This window comes from Tauraco erythrolophus, chromosome 6, assembly GCF_009769465.1.
Source record: "Tauraco erythrolophus isolate bTauEry1 chromosome 6, bTauEry1.pri, whole genome shotgun sequence".
Taxonomy (NCBI): domain Eukaryota; kingdom Metazoa; phylum Chordata; class Aves; order Musophagiformes; family Musophagidae; genus Tauraco; species Tauraco erythrolophus.
In genome coordinates this window covers 70,390,919-70,405,250 of record NC_141470.1, presented here as the reverse complement: position 1 = coordinate 70,405,250, position 14,332 = coordinate 70,390,919, and the positions used below count along the sequence as shown (strand labels likewise).

The 14,332-nt window shown below is 44.1% G+C and overlaps 1 protein-coding gene across 1 annotated transcript; it reads left to right on the top strand.

Annotated features, from left to right (window-relative positions):
• Nucleotides 1-194: 194 nt before the first annotated feature.
• On the top strand, nucleotides 195-13,540 carry PSMC6 (proteasome 26S subunit, ATPase 6). The gene is given in 15 exon segments (XM_086613108.1): nucleotides 195-342; nucleotides 1,075-1,154; nucleotides 1,508-1,547; nucleotides 1,755-1,807; nucleotides 6,110-6,177; nucleotides 6,613-6,727; nucleotides 7,622-7,709; nucleotides 7,861-7,922; nucleotides 8,013-8,136; nucleotides 8,490-8,551; nucleotides 9,562-9,601; nucleotides 9,604-9,681; nucleotides 9,772-9,852; nucleotides 11,874-11,945; nucleotides 13,058-13,540. Coding segments are annotated over 15 exon segments (1,209 nt in total). The 5' UTR covers nucleotides 195-215; the 3' UTR covers nucleotides 13,177-13,540.
• Nucleotides 13,541-14,332: the final 792 nt, after the last annotated feature.

Genomic DNA, 14,332 nt, shown 5'->3' with positions numbered 1-14,332 from the left:
GACAAACACCGGCGGGTCCCTCGTACGCCGGCCGGCCGTTCGCGCCTGTCGCAATGCGCATGCGCCTCGCTCCGCGCATTCCCCCCCCCCCCCCCCCCCCCCCCCCCCCCCCCCCTCCCACGGCGGCAGGGGGCGCTGCGGCGCGCCGCAGGACGCGCGGGGGCGCGCGCGGGGGGGCGGGGCGGGCGCGCGGCCCTGCCCTGCCCCCGGCGGCCATGGCCCTTCCCGGCATTCCCTATGAGCGGCGGCTGCTCATCATGGCGGACCCGAGAGACAAGGCGCTGCAGGATTACCGCAAGAAGCTGCTGGAGCACAAGGAGATCGATGGCCGCCTCAAGGAGTGTGAGTGCCGGCCCCAGGGCGGGGAGGGGGGGCACTGCCGCGGTGGGGATGGCCGCCGGCGAGCCCGGAGGGAGCGCGGCGGCTGCTGCGCTTCGTCACGGGCCCGGCCAGGCCGGCGGGCGGGGAGGTGGGGGGGGGGGTCCGAGCAGCTGCCGGGGGCGGCGGTAGGGCCTCACGCCGTGGCTCCCCTTGCCAGCGCCGCGGCGGGTTTTCCTTCCCTTCGGGAGAGCCCCGCGGGGCAGCCGGGCCCGCGGCACCGCCGTGCGCGGTGGCGGGCGGGAGGGTCGGGCTCTGCCGCCTCCGCGTTGAGCCCGGCGGTTCGCTTCCCTCAGCCGTGTCCCCTGGGAGGTTTTCCTGTCGGTCGCTTGTTTTCCTGTGGAAAACGTTCTTTGTTACACCGTTGTGGCAGTAGCGCGGTCCCTCGCGCGAATGTCAGTGCCGCCCAAAGGTACCGAAGCCTTTGAATTTGGGCTTTTTAAGCTCCGGATCGGGTTTTTAGGCGCCTTCTGCAGGGTGTTTTTCCTGATAAGAGATGAGGAATTCATCTGGAATGCCACTGTGAGGTGTGCGGGCCCTGGGGTTGGCGGGCAGAGGCTCCTCCGTGCTTGCGGGAGGGTGACTGGTTTGGCGCGCGGATCAGCCCAGCTCCACCTTTCTGCTCTAAAAGGACCTCGTCCTGGGTTACTGTTGGACTGAACGTTGGCAAAATCCTGCGTTTCTTTCCTCTCCTAGTAAGGGAACAGCTGAAAGAGCTCACCAAGCAATATGAAAAATCAGAAAATGATCTCAAGGCCTTGCAGAGTGTTGGGCAGGTACGTAAGAAAAACGAAGTCGTAGCGACCTGTGGTGATGGTTGGCAGGGAACTTGCCTGGAAGTGGCATTTAAGTCCATTTTTGGTGTGGAGAAAGAGTGAGCGGGAATGGTGCAGCTGACAGAAACAGGGGCCGTGCCATCAGGAGCGGGCACGCCGAGCATACGGGGTAGAGAGGCTTTCTGTGTTTGTCCTGGTTGACAGAGATGTTAAAGATGTGAAAGTTCCCCCAAACAGCGTGAAGCAGGAGAAGGGATTTCCAAAGTGACAGTCATCTTGCATGTCCTGAAACACGATAAATGTTTTGTGTGGTAATTCATCCGCAGGCTAATACTGCCTTTATTCTTTTGCAGATTGTTGGCGAGGTTCTTAAACAGCTGACAGAAGAGAAATGTAAGTGTGCTGGACTGTTAATGGTCTTTGAAATCTTGACAATAAACTTTAGTGCTTAAAATCTGGCTAAAGATTTGCAGGAGTAAAGAATTAGAGTATCAGTGATTGAGTATCGGCAGAAAAAAAAATACTGGACAGTTCAGAAGCGTAACTCAGAGCAGTAAATCAAGTAAATTTGATTTTTTTTTCTTTGATTTTTCTCTCCAGTTATTGTGAAGGCTACGAATGGACCAAGATATGTGGTTGGCTGTCGTCGTCAGGTAGCTGATCTATGTGAATATTCATTAGAACTTTGCTTTGGTCTTGAATATTAGTGTTTCTTTTTGTAAACTGGGTTCTTAGTGGGACAGAGTATTTTCTTCTTCAAGGTGTATGTGGTTATTTCATACCAGTATCTGCTTGCCCTCTCCCTTCGAAGCTGGTAGTGGTGTAACTTCCTAGTAAAGACAAAGAAGTCCAAAACATTCCTGGAACCTTGCATGTGTTTTACTCTTTTCATTGAGTTGAAGCTCTGTCTTTTTGCCTGATTTTGAACTCTCTGAAAATTCATCATCACTAGGAAAACGAATAAACTGTGGAAAGTCTCCCTTGCTGTGTTGTGAACACAACATACGACCATAATGCTGAGCTTTAGGTTTAATGTTTTATAAGTATTTATCCTTACGGGGTTTTTTTCCTAATGCTTTTACACTTCAGTAAAAAATTATGGTAGTCAAGGTGCCTGCTCTAAGTGCTCTGATGGATTTTTAATTGTCCTTAATAATCTTAAAAAAAAAAAAAAAAAAAAAAGCCTGGTCACTTCTGGTCTATGAGACAACAGCTTTTTTACCTACACTGAATTCTGTAGAAGTTAGACACTTTAATATAGACCCTTGCTTACAGCATCGTCCACCTTCTGCTATAGTCAGCAAGAACCACTAAGAGGTACTCTTTGCTTTTTATTTTTACACAAAAGTGTAAGGGATGTGGTGCAGACATGGCTTAAAAGCTGCTTGTTGGTTAATTGAGCACGGAACGTGACCCACTTAGAGTGATTAAAACCTGTAGGTCGGCTGGTTCTTACCACAGCTGCCTGTTAAGTAGGAACCACAACACTTAATGAACGTGTTCTGCAACCGTGGAGCTCTTGAGGGAGCAAAAGGGAATCTCTGGTCAGGCTGGAGAGGGACTTTTTCCAAGGGTGTGTACTGATAGGACAAGGGGTGATGGCTTTAAACTGAAAGAGGGGAGATTTAGATTGGATATAAGGAAGAAATTCTTCACTCAGAAGGTGGTGAGGCACTGGAACAGGTTGCCCAGAGAAGCTGTGGCCGCCCCATCCCTGGAAGTGTTCAAGGCCAGGCTGGATGAGGCTTTGAGCAACCTGGTGTAATGGAGGGTGTCCCTGCCCGTGGCAGGGGGGTTGGAACTGGATGATCTTTGAGGTCCCTTCCAACCCAAACCATTCTAGGATTCTACGATTCCTTTATGGTGGAGAAGGATAAATGCAGTTGAGCTTTTAACACTTCATGATTGTAGCATGTTCTGTGTTATGGAAGTTGTGAAAAACAGAAATTCCTTCAGTAAAAGGAGCGCAGTTGTGGTATTGATGTTAGAGGTGCTTTTCTTTGTCTTTCTGAAGAGAAACTAATGTTCTTTACAGAATTTTGAACTCTTACTGATTCTATGTAAAGAAAGAAAATGTATTTGCAAGACCAACGTACAAATGTGTTGCATACCCACAATCTCTGGATTAGCTTAAGATTTGTACCTGGAAGTTAAACTGGAAAACAGCGTAATGGAACTTCTGCATACAAAAGTTAAAAAAGTTACCCAACTCTGTTTAGGGGATTCATCTGTAATGGTGGCATGGTGGCTGCAGGAGCCGAGAGGGAACAAGCATGGGGCAGAGCAAGGAGCCTGCTGTACTTGGAAGAAGTTTTTTAAAAAAGAAAAGGATAGAGGGGGGGTTTCTAGCTGTCAGAGGAATTCTTGGTGAAGGCCCACAATTAACAATACTTAGCAGTAAGCAGGGAACTAAACTCCTGCAGTAAGTATTTTCCTATGGTATTGACTCCGTCAGTGGATAGCGTATTTTTCAGTAAGGAAGGACCTTTTCTCCTTCTTTTAGAGACAAACTGTTTGAGAGAGGTGGATATCAGTAAGTTTGTTAGTTCATGTAGTGTTTATATACAGATAGGCTTTACTTTCCTTGAGCATACAGATGTCATAGGCTTTTTGCTTGTGTAAAATGTGCAAAAATTGCCAGTATTGATATGTTCTTTAAATGCTTAACTTTAAGTTTCATAGAATCCCAGAATGGTTTGGGTTAGAAGGGACCTCAAGATCATCCAGTTCCAACCCCCCTGCCATGGGCAGGGAAACCCTCCACTACACCAGGTTGCTCAAAGCCTCATCCAGCCTGGCCTTGAACACTTCCAGGGATGGGGCAGCCACAGCTTCTCTGGGCAACCTGTTCCAGTGCCTCACCACCCTCACAGTGAGAAATTTCTTTCTTATTACTGATCTAAATCTGCCCTCTTCCAGTTTGAATCCATTGCCCCTTGTCCTGTCACTACACACCCTTGTCCACAGCCCCTCTCCAGCTTTCCTGTAGGCCCCCTTTAGGTACTGGAAGGCTGCAATAAGATCACCCCAGAGCCTTCTCTTCTCCAGGCTGAACAGCCCCAACTCTCTCAACCTGTCTCCATAGCAGAGGTGCTCCAGCCCTCGGATCGTTTTTGTGGCCTCCTCTGGACCCGCTCCAACAGCTCCATGTCCTTCTTGTGTTGGGGACCCCAGAGCTGAACGCAGCACTGCAAGGGGGTCTCATGAGAGCAGAGCAGAGGGGCAGAATCCCCTCCCTTGACCTGCTGCCCACGCTGCTTTGGATGCAGCCCAGGGTACGGTTGGCTTTCTGGGCTGCAAGCTTCATCTTTTTCAAGATGTTGTGATGCAAACTCACTACTTTCTTTCACCAGGATTAAACAAATATTTTTCTGGAACGTAAGTGTGTTTAATTCCACTTAGGGGCACATGAGGTAGTCTTGAGGTTCTGTGTCGAAACAGAGATAAATGGTCAGGAGTAGGTTGTGCTTGGATGGTCATTGCAGCATGTACTTTCAGGTTTATTCTTCAGTAAAAACAGTCTTTGTTCTTAAAAGATCCTTGAATTTGATACCAGAGATTACAAAAACATCCATGATTGTTTTGAAATTATTTCCTATGGAGTGTTTCACAGACTAGAACTAGTTTTTGATTTGAGTCCCTGTGACTGTGCTGGGCTGCTGAGGAAGAGGAGTGACACCATTTAAACTGAAACAGAATTACTTCCCTATCTAAAGTGTGTTTCCTAAGGAATTCAAGGTCAAGTGGTTTCTCTTTGTTTTCTTCCCGCTGCAGAATAACTTAAATCTATTGGTCAATGTTGAATCTGATAGAATTTCAAGCTTTTACAGATTTCTTCAGATTAGGCAGCTGGAAGGAGGTCTTGTTAGTGACCTCAGTAAGGAGGAATGACAGCTTGATCCTGAATACTGGAGACTGAAGAGCCCCTGTGGGCAAGGGGCCTTGTAAATCCCCCCAGCAGGGACGGTGGGAAGCTTCAGGCAGTGCTTGCAAACTGTTGTTGAAATTCCTGTTGTTCAAATGCCATGTCGATAAACCTCAGAATAAACAGGTTTTGTGTTCTTCAAATGTGGATTGAGTACCTCATATTAAAAAAAAAAAAGGCAAGAAAAGAAATTAGAGTGGCAAAGTAATCTCTATGATCAAGGTTGTGTTGTGAGAGGTGAGACCTCTCCTAGACCAGATTTCTAAAAAACAAAGTGAGAAACGCAAGTTAATAGTTTTAATCCCAGCAGAAATTAATTAGTAGTAGGGTGTACTGGAGCAGGACTGCTAATGTGGTTTAAAATCGCATAAAAATGGGAGTAAGCAGACAAAAACTGCTGAGGCAGATAATTAGGGCATCTGAAGTAAATGATAGCAAAAGAATGACAACAACTGGAATTGGCTGACTTGGAAGATGGGAGGATATAACTGGATATGGGACGATGTGCACGCGGTGCAAGGCTTGGAGGAAATAGGTTATGAACATCTGTTCACCCTTTCTGTCAGTCCAGAAATGAGAAGGCTGTTGAGTAGAAGGAGAGTGAGTTCATAGTCAAATGGGCAAGCTGTTCTGTGTCCTTAACGAGGATTGCTTGCTTGTTCTGAAACAGCTGTGTCTGCCCTGTGTCGAGCAGAGGGCAGGATTAGATCTCCCACTAATCCAGTCAGAATGACAGCATTAAAAAAAAAAAAGTAATAATTACTAGTCTAGTAATAATTAATAGTCTAGAAAATAGTATTTGTTTTCAAAAGTGGCAGAGGTAAGGTAATGACTCGCTGTGCGAGATCTCTTTCAAGGTTCAAAAAAAAAAAAAAATCTTCCTGTGGTGTAGTTTAGCTTTGTTGGGCTCCACTTGTGACAACCAACAGGTTCATTGGTCTAGGCCAGCTCCTGGATCGCTTTTTCCAAAGATCTAAAACCAAACACTGTTGGAGTGTGGTTCTAATGGAAGTACCTTCTTTGTGACTAGCTCGACAAAAGTAAGCTGAAGCCGGGGACGAGAGTTGCTCTGGATATGACCACTCTGACTATCATGAGGTAGGTTTCTACTCCACAGCTGCTCTTCTCTTCAGCATATAAAGGGGGGAAAATAGTGATCTGAGTAGGTTACACAAAGGTTTGAATAATTAGTTCTGTAATATTTTGTAAATGTTTTCTGCAGAGCAGTGCTTAAGTAAGATTGATTACTTGGAGGGAAGACTTATTCTGTTAAGTCTATTATATATTGTTTAAAAAGAAAAATCAATTGTTCTTTAAAAAAAATTTCAGTTACAACTCAGCATTTTCAGCCGTTTTTTTAAGCTTCTGTTGATTTAAAACTTGAAAAACTTTGCTAGGTTTGGAGTTTATTCTGTTTTTTTGATTAATATACTTAAGGTGGGAGGAGATTTCATACTTGCTCTAAAATTGATTGCAATAACTTTATAAATGTGTCTGTACAACAAAAAACATCTACTCCACTCTTTATTCCAGGTATTTGCCAAGGGAAGTGGATCCACTGGTTTATAACATGTCTCACGAAGATCCGGGGGATGTTTCATACTCTGAGATTGGAGGGTTGTCGGAACAAATCAGAGAGCTGCGAGAGGTATCTGGTATCCAAAAAGCCACTTGCCAAACTGTGGGATGTGTTCTGAGTGAAGTTTTTCAGTGCAAAAACACCTTATGGATGTTTGTCCTGAACTATCATGAGACGGGATCCTTTCACAGCCTGTCAGATGAGTGATTTCCATGTTTCATTAACTCAGACTACGTTTTCCTGTAAGACAAGATAACTTCTGAGGTGTCGTTTGAATGTTTTCCAGCTTTGGCGTTGTCTTTATGGCAAACAGCAGTGTGATCGGGGCACTGGTGTGCTCGTAGTGAAGTAATCCCGTTAGTTTGGGCGTCAGTGCTGCTTTTGGAAGACAGAGCTCGTGCTGCTGTGAGCCAGCTGACCCTGACAGAGATTGTTTGGTGCTCTGCACGCTCCTTGCAGTAGTAGAGATTATTCTAAACACCAAAGCCCAGTTCTCAGAACAGGTTATCGTTTACCTCTGCTGTTACAGAAGCTCGGATTAAGGTGAAAATGAAGAAAATCCCCTAAATAAGAGAGTTTGAAGGATCCCAGACCCTTTAGGCTAAGGGAGTGCCATAAAGTCAAGTGGGAAGGAATAGGTAGGATTGACGACCAACAAACCAAACGTGAATTTTGCACAAAAACTGCTGGAATCACTCTGGGTAGTGGTATTACGACAATAGCAAAACATGATTTGAGCAAAGTGCATCAAGAGAAACAAACATGTTGATTGATCTTTGGATTGATCCCTTAGATGAATCTGACGGTTTCTTACTCAACTGTTTCTCAAACAAACTGTGCTGCACAGATAAATAAGAATGCAGGTGTCTGGAAAACAAACTGACAAGTGTACCATTAGCTTCCTGGGATTGCTGATCTATTTTAAAACTCAGAGTCTCGCTTTGTTTATCTGTCTCTTCACAGGTAATAGAATTGCCACTTACAAACCCGGAGTTATTCCAGCGTGTGGGAATTATTCCTCCAAAAGGCTGCTTGCTCTACGGCCCCCCTGGTGAGTCTCATGGAAGGGTAATGAATGCTTAGTTGTTAAACTGTGGCAGAGCCTTGTTGGTTTCTTTTTTGTTTCTTCTCTTTCTTTTTAAAGTTGCTAGCGTGCAGTGTTGAGTTACTGGTTAAACAGCTTCAGTCTCTTGTCTGTCCAGGTACAGGGAAAACACTTTTGGCGAGAGCTGTTGCTAGCCAGCTGGATTGCAACTTCCTAAAGGTAGCGTGGCTTTCCTCTTGAGCCCGCGCGCATGCACACGTCCTTAATCCGTTTGCACTCCGGTCTCCTCACTCCTGTGTCTTTCCAAAGGTGGTGTCGAGTTCCATAGTGGACAAGTACATTGGTGAAAGTGCTCGGCTGATCAGAGAGATGTTCAATTACGCCAGAGACCATCAGCCTTGTATCATTTTCATGGATGAGATCGATGCTATTGGTAAGGCTATCGGCCTGGAGGATGGCTGGAGTCTCCTTTTAACACTGGAATTAGCTGTAACGCCAGTCTGTCTTCCCAAAAAACAGTGCACGTTTGTTCAGAAGAAACATAACGGGACAAGTGGTTCAGCTTCCTCCTGGAGCTGTTGCAGCTGGCTTAGAACTGTACCTGTTTGCATGAGGCGTGTGGATTTTTGACTGCATGAAAAGCTATTTTAAAATGTGTGCGTTTAACTCTTGAAATACCACCCCTCCTTCCGTGCACTTTAAAAGGGATACCTAATTGTCTTCAGACTTAGTGTTACGTGAAGGCAGAAATAAAGTACTGTAACTTACGAGTTTGATACGCTGCAGGTGGTCGCCGTTTTTCTGAAGGCACCTCAGCTGATAGAGAAATTCAGAGGACTCTGATGGAGGTGAGTGTCTGAACACTGACTGCATACTGTACAGTCCTATTAATTAATAATATGGATGTGACTTGTTACGCTGTCATGTGGCTTGTCAGAAGTTTTGTGAGTTAATGATCTTAAGCTAAAAGTGAAGTAGATGCTGCCTTTACAAAAAACAGATGGATAACTCAGCCATGAATTCAACTTGGAGACTAACGGAAAGAATCTTTAAAATTGCTAAAATTATTTGAGATGTTTTCTCTTCTTGCCGTGACTGGACTTCGCTGGTGCTTACTGTATCCTCTTTGAAGATTTGAGGGGCCCTCTCTTTCTTAGAGGGGAAAGCAGAGCTTGGCTCTTTTAGTCCCAAACACGCTTATCCTAGAAAATTTTAGAACCGTTACAGTTCCATTTTCAAAGCTAGAAGGAGACGTAGTTGTATTTCTTTGTTTCTGGACTGTTTGCTCTGGTAAACCAGGTTGTGTGAAGAGAATTTTAAAAACACTGGTGAATTAAGAACTCTGAAGCTAATGGGAAACTTCATTGGCCTGTGTTTGCAAACAGTTTGCCTGGTTCAAAAGAATGTGTCTGCCTTACATGGAGAACTAAATCAGTGTGATCAAAGAGCAGCTACTGTGAATCTTCACAATGAAATGTCTTCGTGTGGGTGTATTAGTATTCCAGAGGCTGTTCTCCAAGTTGAATGTCCTGGGCTTAATGCACTACAATCAAAATGTGTTGGCCAACCATTGGCTCCTGTATACTTGCACCATTTTCGTTGCCTGTTTGTTTCAGCCAAGTCTTTCACGTTTGAGCTCTGCTTTGCTCAATATCTTTTTCTCCAGGCAAAGCATTTTCAGTGTCTCTGTTAAGCTCTCCTTTATTGCCTATGGAATATGCAGGAAGCTGTGGCCTTCCGTTTTTTCAGATTCATCTGTACTGCTTTCATGTCTCGGAAAATACGCAGAAAATAAGTACAACAGCTCATGCCAGGAAGGTTTTGGCTTGTTTAAAACCAAACTTCTGCTTTCTGTTAGTTATTGAATCAGATGGATGGATTCGATACTCTGCACAGAGTTAAATGATCATGGCTACTAACAGACCGGATACGCTGGATCCTGCGCTTCTGCGGCCTGGAAGACTGGACAGGAAAATCCGTGAGTTACTCCTTCACAGTGGCTGGAAGGAGGATGTTACCCGTATGAGTTGTGGTTTTCTGTTTTTATTAAAGCTGTAATTCTTTCTAGATATCGATCTACCAAACGAACAAGCCAGATTAGACATTTTGAAGATTCATGCAGGTCCTATCACTAAACATGGTGAAATAGGTAAGTAGGAAGCTACCTGGGTATCCTTCCTACTTTTCAGGAAGTAGCTTCCTGGTAGCTTTTCCTGGTGAAAATGTGAAGAGGGTGAGTTGTTACGATGACTCTGCCCACCTAATTTCTTCCTTACACTGGCCACACAGCTTCCGCTCTCTCAGAATTCTACTTTTTTGTTGTTTAATGCATCCTGATTTGTTGCTAAGGCTTCCTTTGCAAAGGAAAACTGAATCTAAACCCTTGGAGCACAGTTGTGAACTGGAAAATCATCATGATTCTCATCAGGTAGTTTCCTGTTTCTAAGGAACAGCTCAATGCAAGTAAACAGCATTTTCATCAGCCTCCCCTCCTCCTCACCCTCAAAAGAAAGAAAAATTGTTACGGTAGAAGTCTGGAAACAATAAGGAAACTTTAAAAGTCACAGAGAAACTTGCTTTGGAGTTTGGAGGTGACGAAATGAAAACCTTGTTGTCTAAAACAACGCTTGTCTTTGGTCAGTGGTGTCGAGAGCTCTCTCCAAAGCCCAAGGGGGAGAATTATCTTGTCAGACAGGGGAAGGTTCATTTAATGTCTGTGTTACTCTAAGCTGACCAGAGTCTTAGTTTCGCAGTGACGCTTCAGAGCTTTCCTCAGGAAAACTGCATTGTGATTTGCCTGTAAAATGCCCTTTATTTCAGCAAGGCCCCACAGCCTCTCCTGCGTGTTCCCAGCCCTGTGCGGCCCGCCCCCACCCCTGTGCTGACACCAGCTATTCAGGCAGCACGATCTGGATCATGGAACTGATCCCGTTCACCATCTGGCCACGTAAACAGCTGCGGCTCAACAGAGGGGGTGGCTCGGGGAGCAGGAGGAGGGCAAGAGGGATCAGGATTGCCTTTCTTAGTAGCAATGTTGGCTTAAACACGCGTGCTTAAAGCCTAAGATAGAGAAAAAAGCTCCAAAACGAATCATGAACCTGAGGTAAAGAACTTAGTCCTTTTCCTCTTATCTTTGGGCACTGGAGTGAAAGCAGAGTAGGATCCTTCCTTTACACCATTTAGCAAGGGGAGCTGTCAGGTGGGTACTGGCTGAATTTCTGAACGTGATTTGGGAAGACTGATGATCAGCTTTGATATCCTGAAGGGAAGTCCAGAACTTACCAGGAAGGTGGGGTACAAATTGCACTAAAATCCTAAGGTAATGACCTGTTCCGAGTTCCAGCATGAGATTCTCCTGCTTTAGTAGTGGAATCTGCTGAACACTCTAAACTCACAAACATTGCCAGGCTTGACATCACTTAGTCCTCTTGCTTTTTTTTTTTTTTTTACTTTCCAATTATGGGGAGATTTCTTTATAGGACATGAAATTAAAACACAGTTGAAGAATTTCTAATCTCTAGGGGTTTTTTTGATACTTAAGATAAAAACTTTCAGTTCAAGTGTTTTGAATTTCATACAGAAGGTAAACTGTTTTGAAAAAGTTTTGCAGAAAGTTGATCGTTTTGACCAAGCAGTCTTGCAAAAATCAGAACTTGCTGGAGGCTCACCAGACAGTGTTTCAGAAAATGATTGTAGAAACTATAACCGTAGCTACTTTTTTTAGTAAATATATGTGCATAAAATACCAGGCTTAATATATCAAGGCATTACATGCCTTTAGTAGATGCAGTTGTTGTAAGCGGAAAGGAGCTGAGTTACGATCACTTGGAGATAAGTTTTCTGGGATTTTTTTTTTTTCCATCATTTAAATGATGATTAGAACATTGCCTTGATGTAGCTCTTCTCGCATTTCATGTTGAAGCTTGTAACCACAAGTAAGTAACTTTGGGATTTAATTATAATATGAGCTTTTGGCTGCAGTACATTGCTGTTTTAATGAAAAGGGCTAACACAGCTGAAGACTTCAGTTAATTAGTCAGTCTACTGGACAGCTATCTATTTGCACTGAAATCAAATTAAAGTTTCTTTTGTTAGCTGGATGTGCATTTTGTTGGCATCTAACGGGAAGTGTGAATTTATTTCTAATTGGCACTCGTGTTTTATGAATAGATTATGAAGCAATTGTGAAGCTTTCAGATGGCTTTAATGGAGCAGACTTGAGAAATGTCTGTACTGAAGCAGGTATTTTCTTAACTCTTAATTTTGATGTGCTGAGTCTTGTTAACTGCTAAACGTTTGAGCTGTTTCTCCGATACTTCTGTCAATTGATTAAAATAGAATCATGGAATGGTTTGGGTTGGAAGAGACCTCAAAGATCATCCAGTTCCAACCCCCCTGCCATGGGCAGGGACACCCTCCACTACACCAGGTTGCCCAAAGCCTCATCCAACCTGGCCTTGAACACTTTCAGGGATGGGGCAGCCACAGCGTCTCTGGGCAACCTGGTCCAGTGGCTCACCACCCTCAGGAGGGTCAGGAAAAAAAAAATCAGGAGGTCAGAAATGTTCTGCTGGAACACAGCACGTGTTCACTAACACTCACTTTTTTCTTCACATCCTGCTGCTGAGGTTTCAGACAAGCCTCTTACCGGGCCTGCGGATAAAGCAGCCAGGCATAAAAACAGTTAGGAGCAGTAGCGCTGCATCCATGTGACGTTACACCTGCTGGTATCCCCCACCATAGGAGCTGGATCCTCACAGGGTTATGCAGATTTGGACACTATCTTGTGACATGTGTGCTATGAAAGATTTCTGTAGTTCAGGTTCAGCACGAGGGGTGGAAAAAAACAGGTGTAACATCTCTGAGCTGGAGCTGGCCTCTGGCCACTTACTGGCGGAGTATTGGATAGGATCGGTCGTCCTGTCTCGTAACAATTAGATGCATTCCAGAAACAGTGATGGTACCTATTTTCCTCCTTTTTGTGGAGAATTTTGTGGAGAAGTCTCTTAGTACCTGGATGACTGGAGAGTTAATACAATTTTATGCTTTTTCCATGTTATAAATTCATCGGACATTTAGAGTTTGCCTACATGGGAAGACTGAGTAACACAGTAACTACACACTTGTAGTTTAAAACAAGTTAAACATTTCTTAGAGATCAGCTAGTTCAGAAAAGTCACCTCATTTAAGTCCTTTTCCCAGTTTCCAAGACCTGCATGTAGAAGCCTACATACAGATGTTGTAACATGGATCCGTTTTCCCTTTCATTTGAGTGAATCTTTTTGCACTGTCTTCCCTGTAGTGTTGCTGCAAGGAGCCCCAACTTATTCCTGCTGTTAAATTATTCTCCACAGGTATGTTTGCGATCCGTGCTGATCATGACTTCGTAGTTCAGGAAGACTTCATGAAAGCTGTGAGAAAAGTGGCCGATTCTAAGAAGCTGGAGTCCAAGCTTGACTACAAACCTGTTTAAATTAACCATATAAATTGTGATTGACTGCACACGTCATATTAGGTTAATGTATAAACAGAAATAATGTACCTCTTGATTATTATTGTAAGATGTTTGTGTAACGTGTAGCTAGTAATTTGATAACACTAGTTGCAAGTTGGCTACAGAAGTGTGTTTTCTGTACAGTTCCAAAATATAATACTCGTTACAGCCCAGGTTAAGCAAAATGTGCGGAGATACGCTCTCTTAACAATTATGCTGTGAATTTATAAACGTGCCTGAAATGGATTAGCAAACTAAGAAAGTCAGTTCGTTTCTTGACTTTTTTTATATCAGTAGATTTCCTTTCCCCGAACAGTTTGTGAATAAAACTTGTTTAAATCTGCTTATCCTGGTGTACCTTTTCTGTAACTCCCAAAGACAGTTGAATTATGTGTCTTCAGAATTTGAAGAGCACCTTTTCTCTGGTGCAGGGATTATTTTGAAGTCCTATGTCTTACGTACCAAATGAAGGCAACCTTTCCCTCAGACACAGGAGGGACAAGTGTTATTTACTCCTTTGCTGTTGAAGTCCAGGAAGACTATTTAGCTGTGTTACCATTTAATTGTTGCAAGAAGTAAACAAGTCTTTTAAAATGTTTTCTGTCTTCTCTTACGCTGGGATAAATCCTATCCTGAGTGCCAGTTTATAGACAAAAGCATCTAAGTGGAGGTGGAGAAACTGATAGCGGTTTGATATGTAAAAGTTTTGATTACAGCTTTTGGGAGGGTGAGGGAGATAGGCGAGATGGATTTCCTCTCCAAATTCCCATTTCGGCTGCTGTATATAGACATGAACTCTGCAATATGCTTTGAACCTGAGCTGCTTTAGGCATGTCAAGTGACGTACCTAATACTTCTGGAGCTCTGAACAGGGCTTTGATGTGCACCTTAACGAGGCTGGAATGTAGTCATCTGTGGGTGCAGACTGACTGACTGCACTGTGCAACTCACCTAAATGTTGGACTGGAACAGTAGTGTACTAGACTGTACTTCTAGCTACTTCTAATTATCCTAATTGGATTACTCTGGACATGCTCAGCTTACAGACAAGTACATGAGATTAACTCTAGACTCACCAGGAAACACACCACTTAACAGCATCTCCCTGGCAGTTTTAATAGCCACAGTTGTGTTT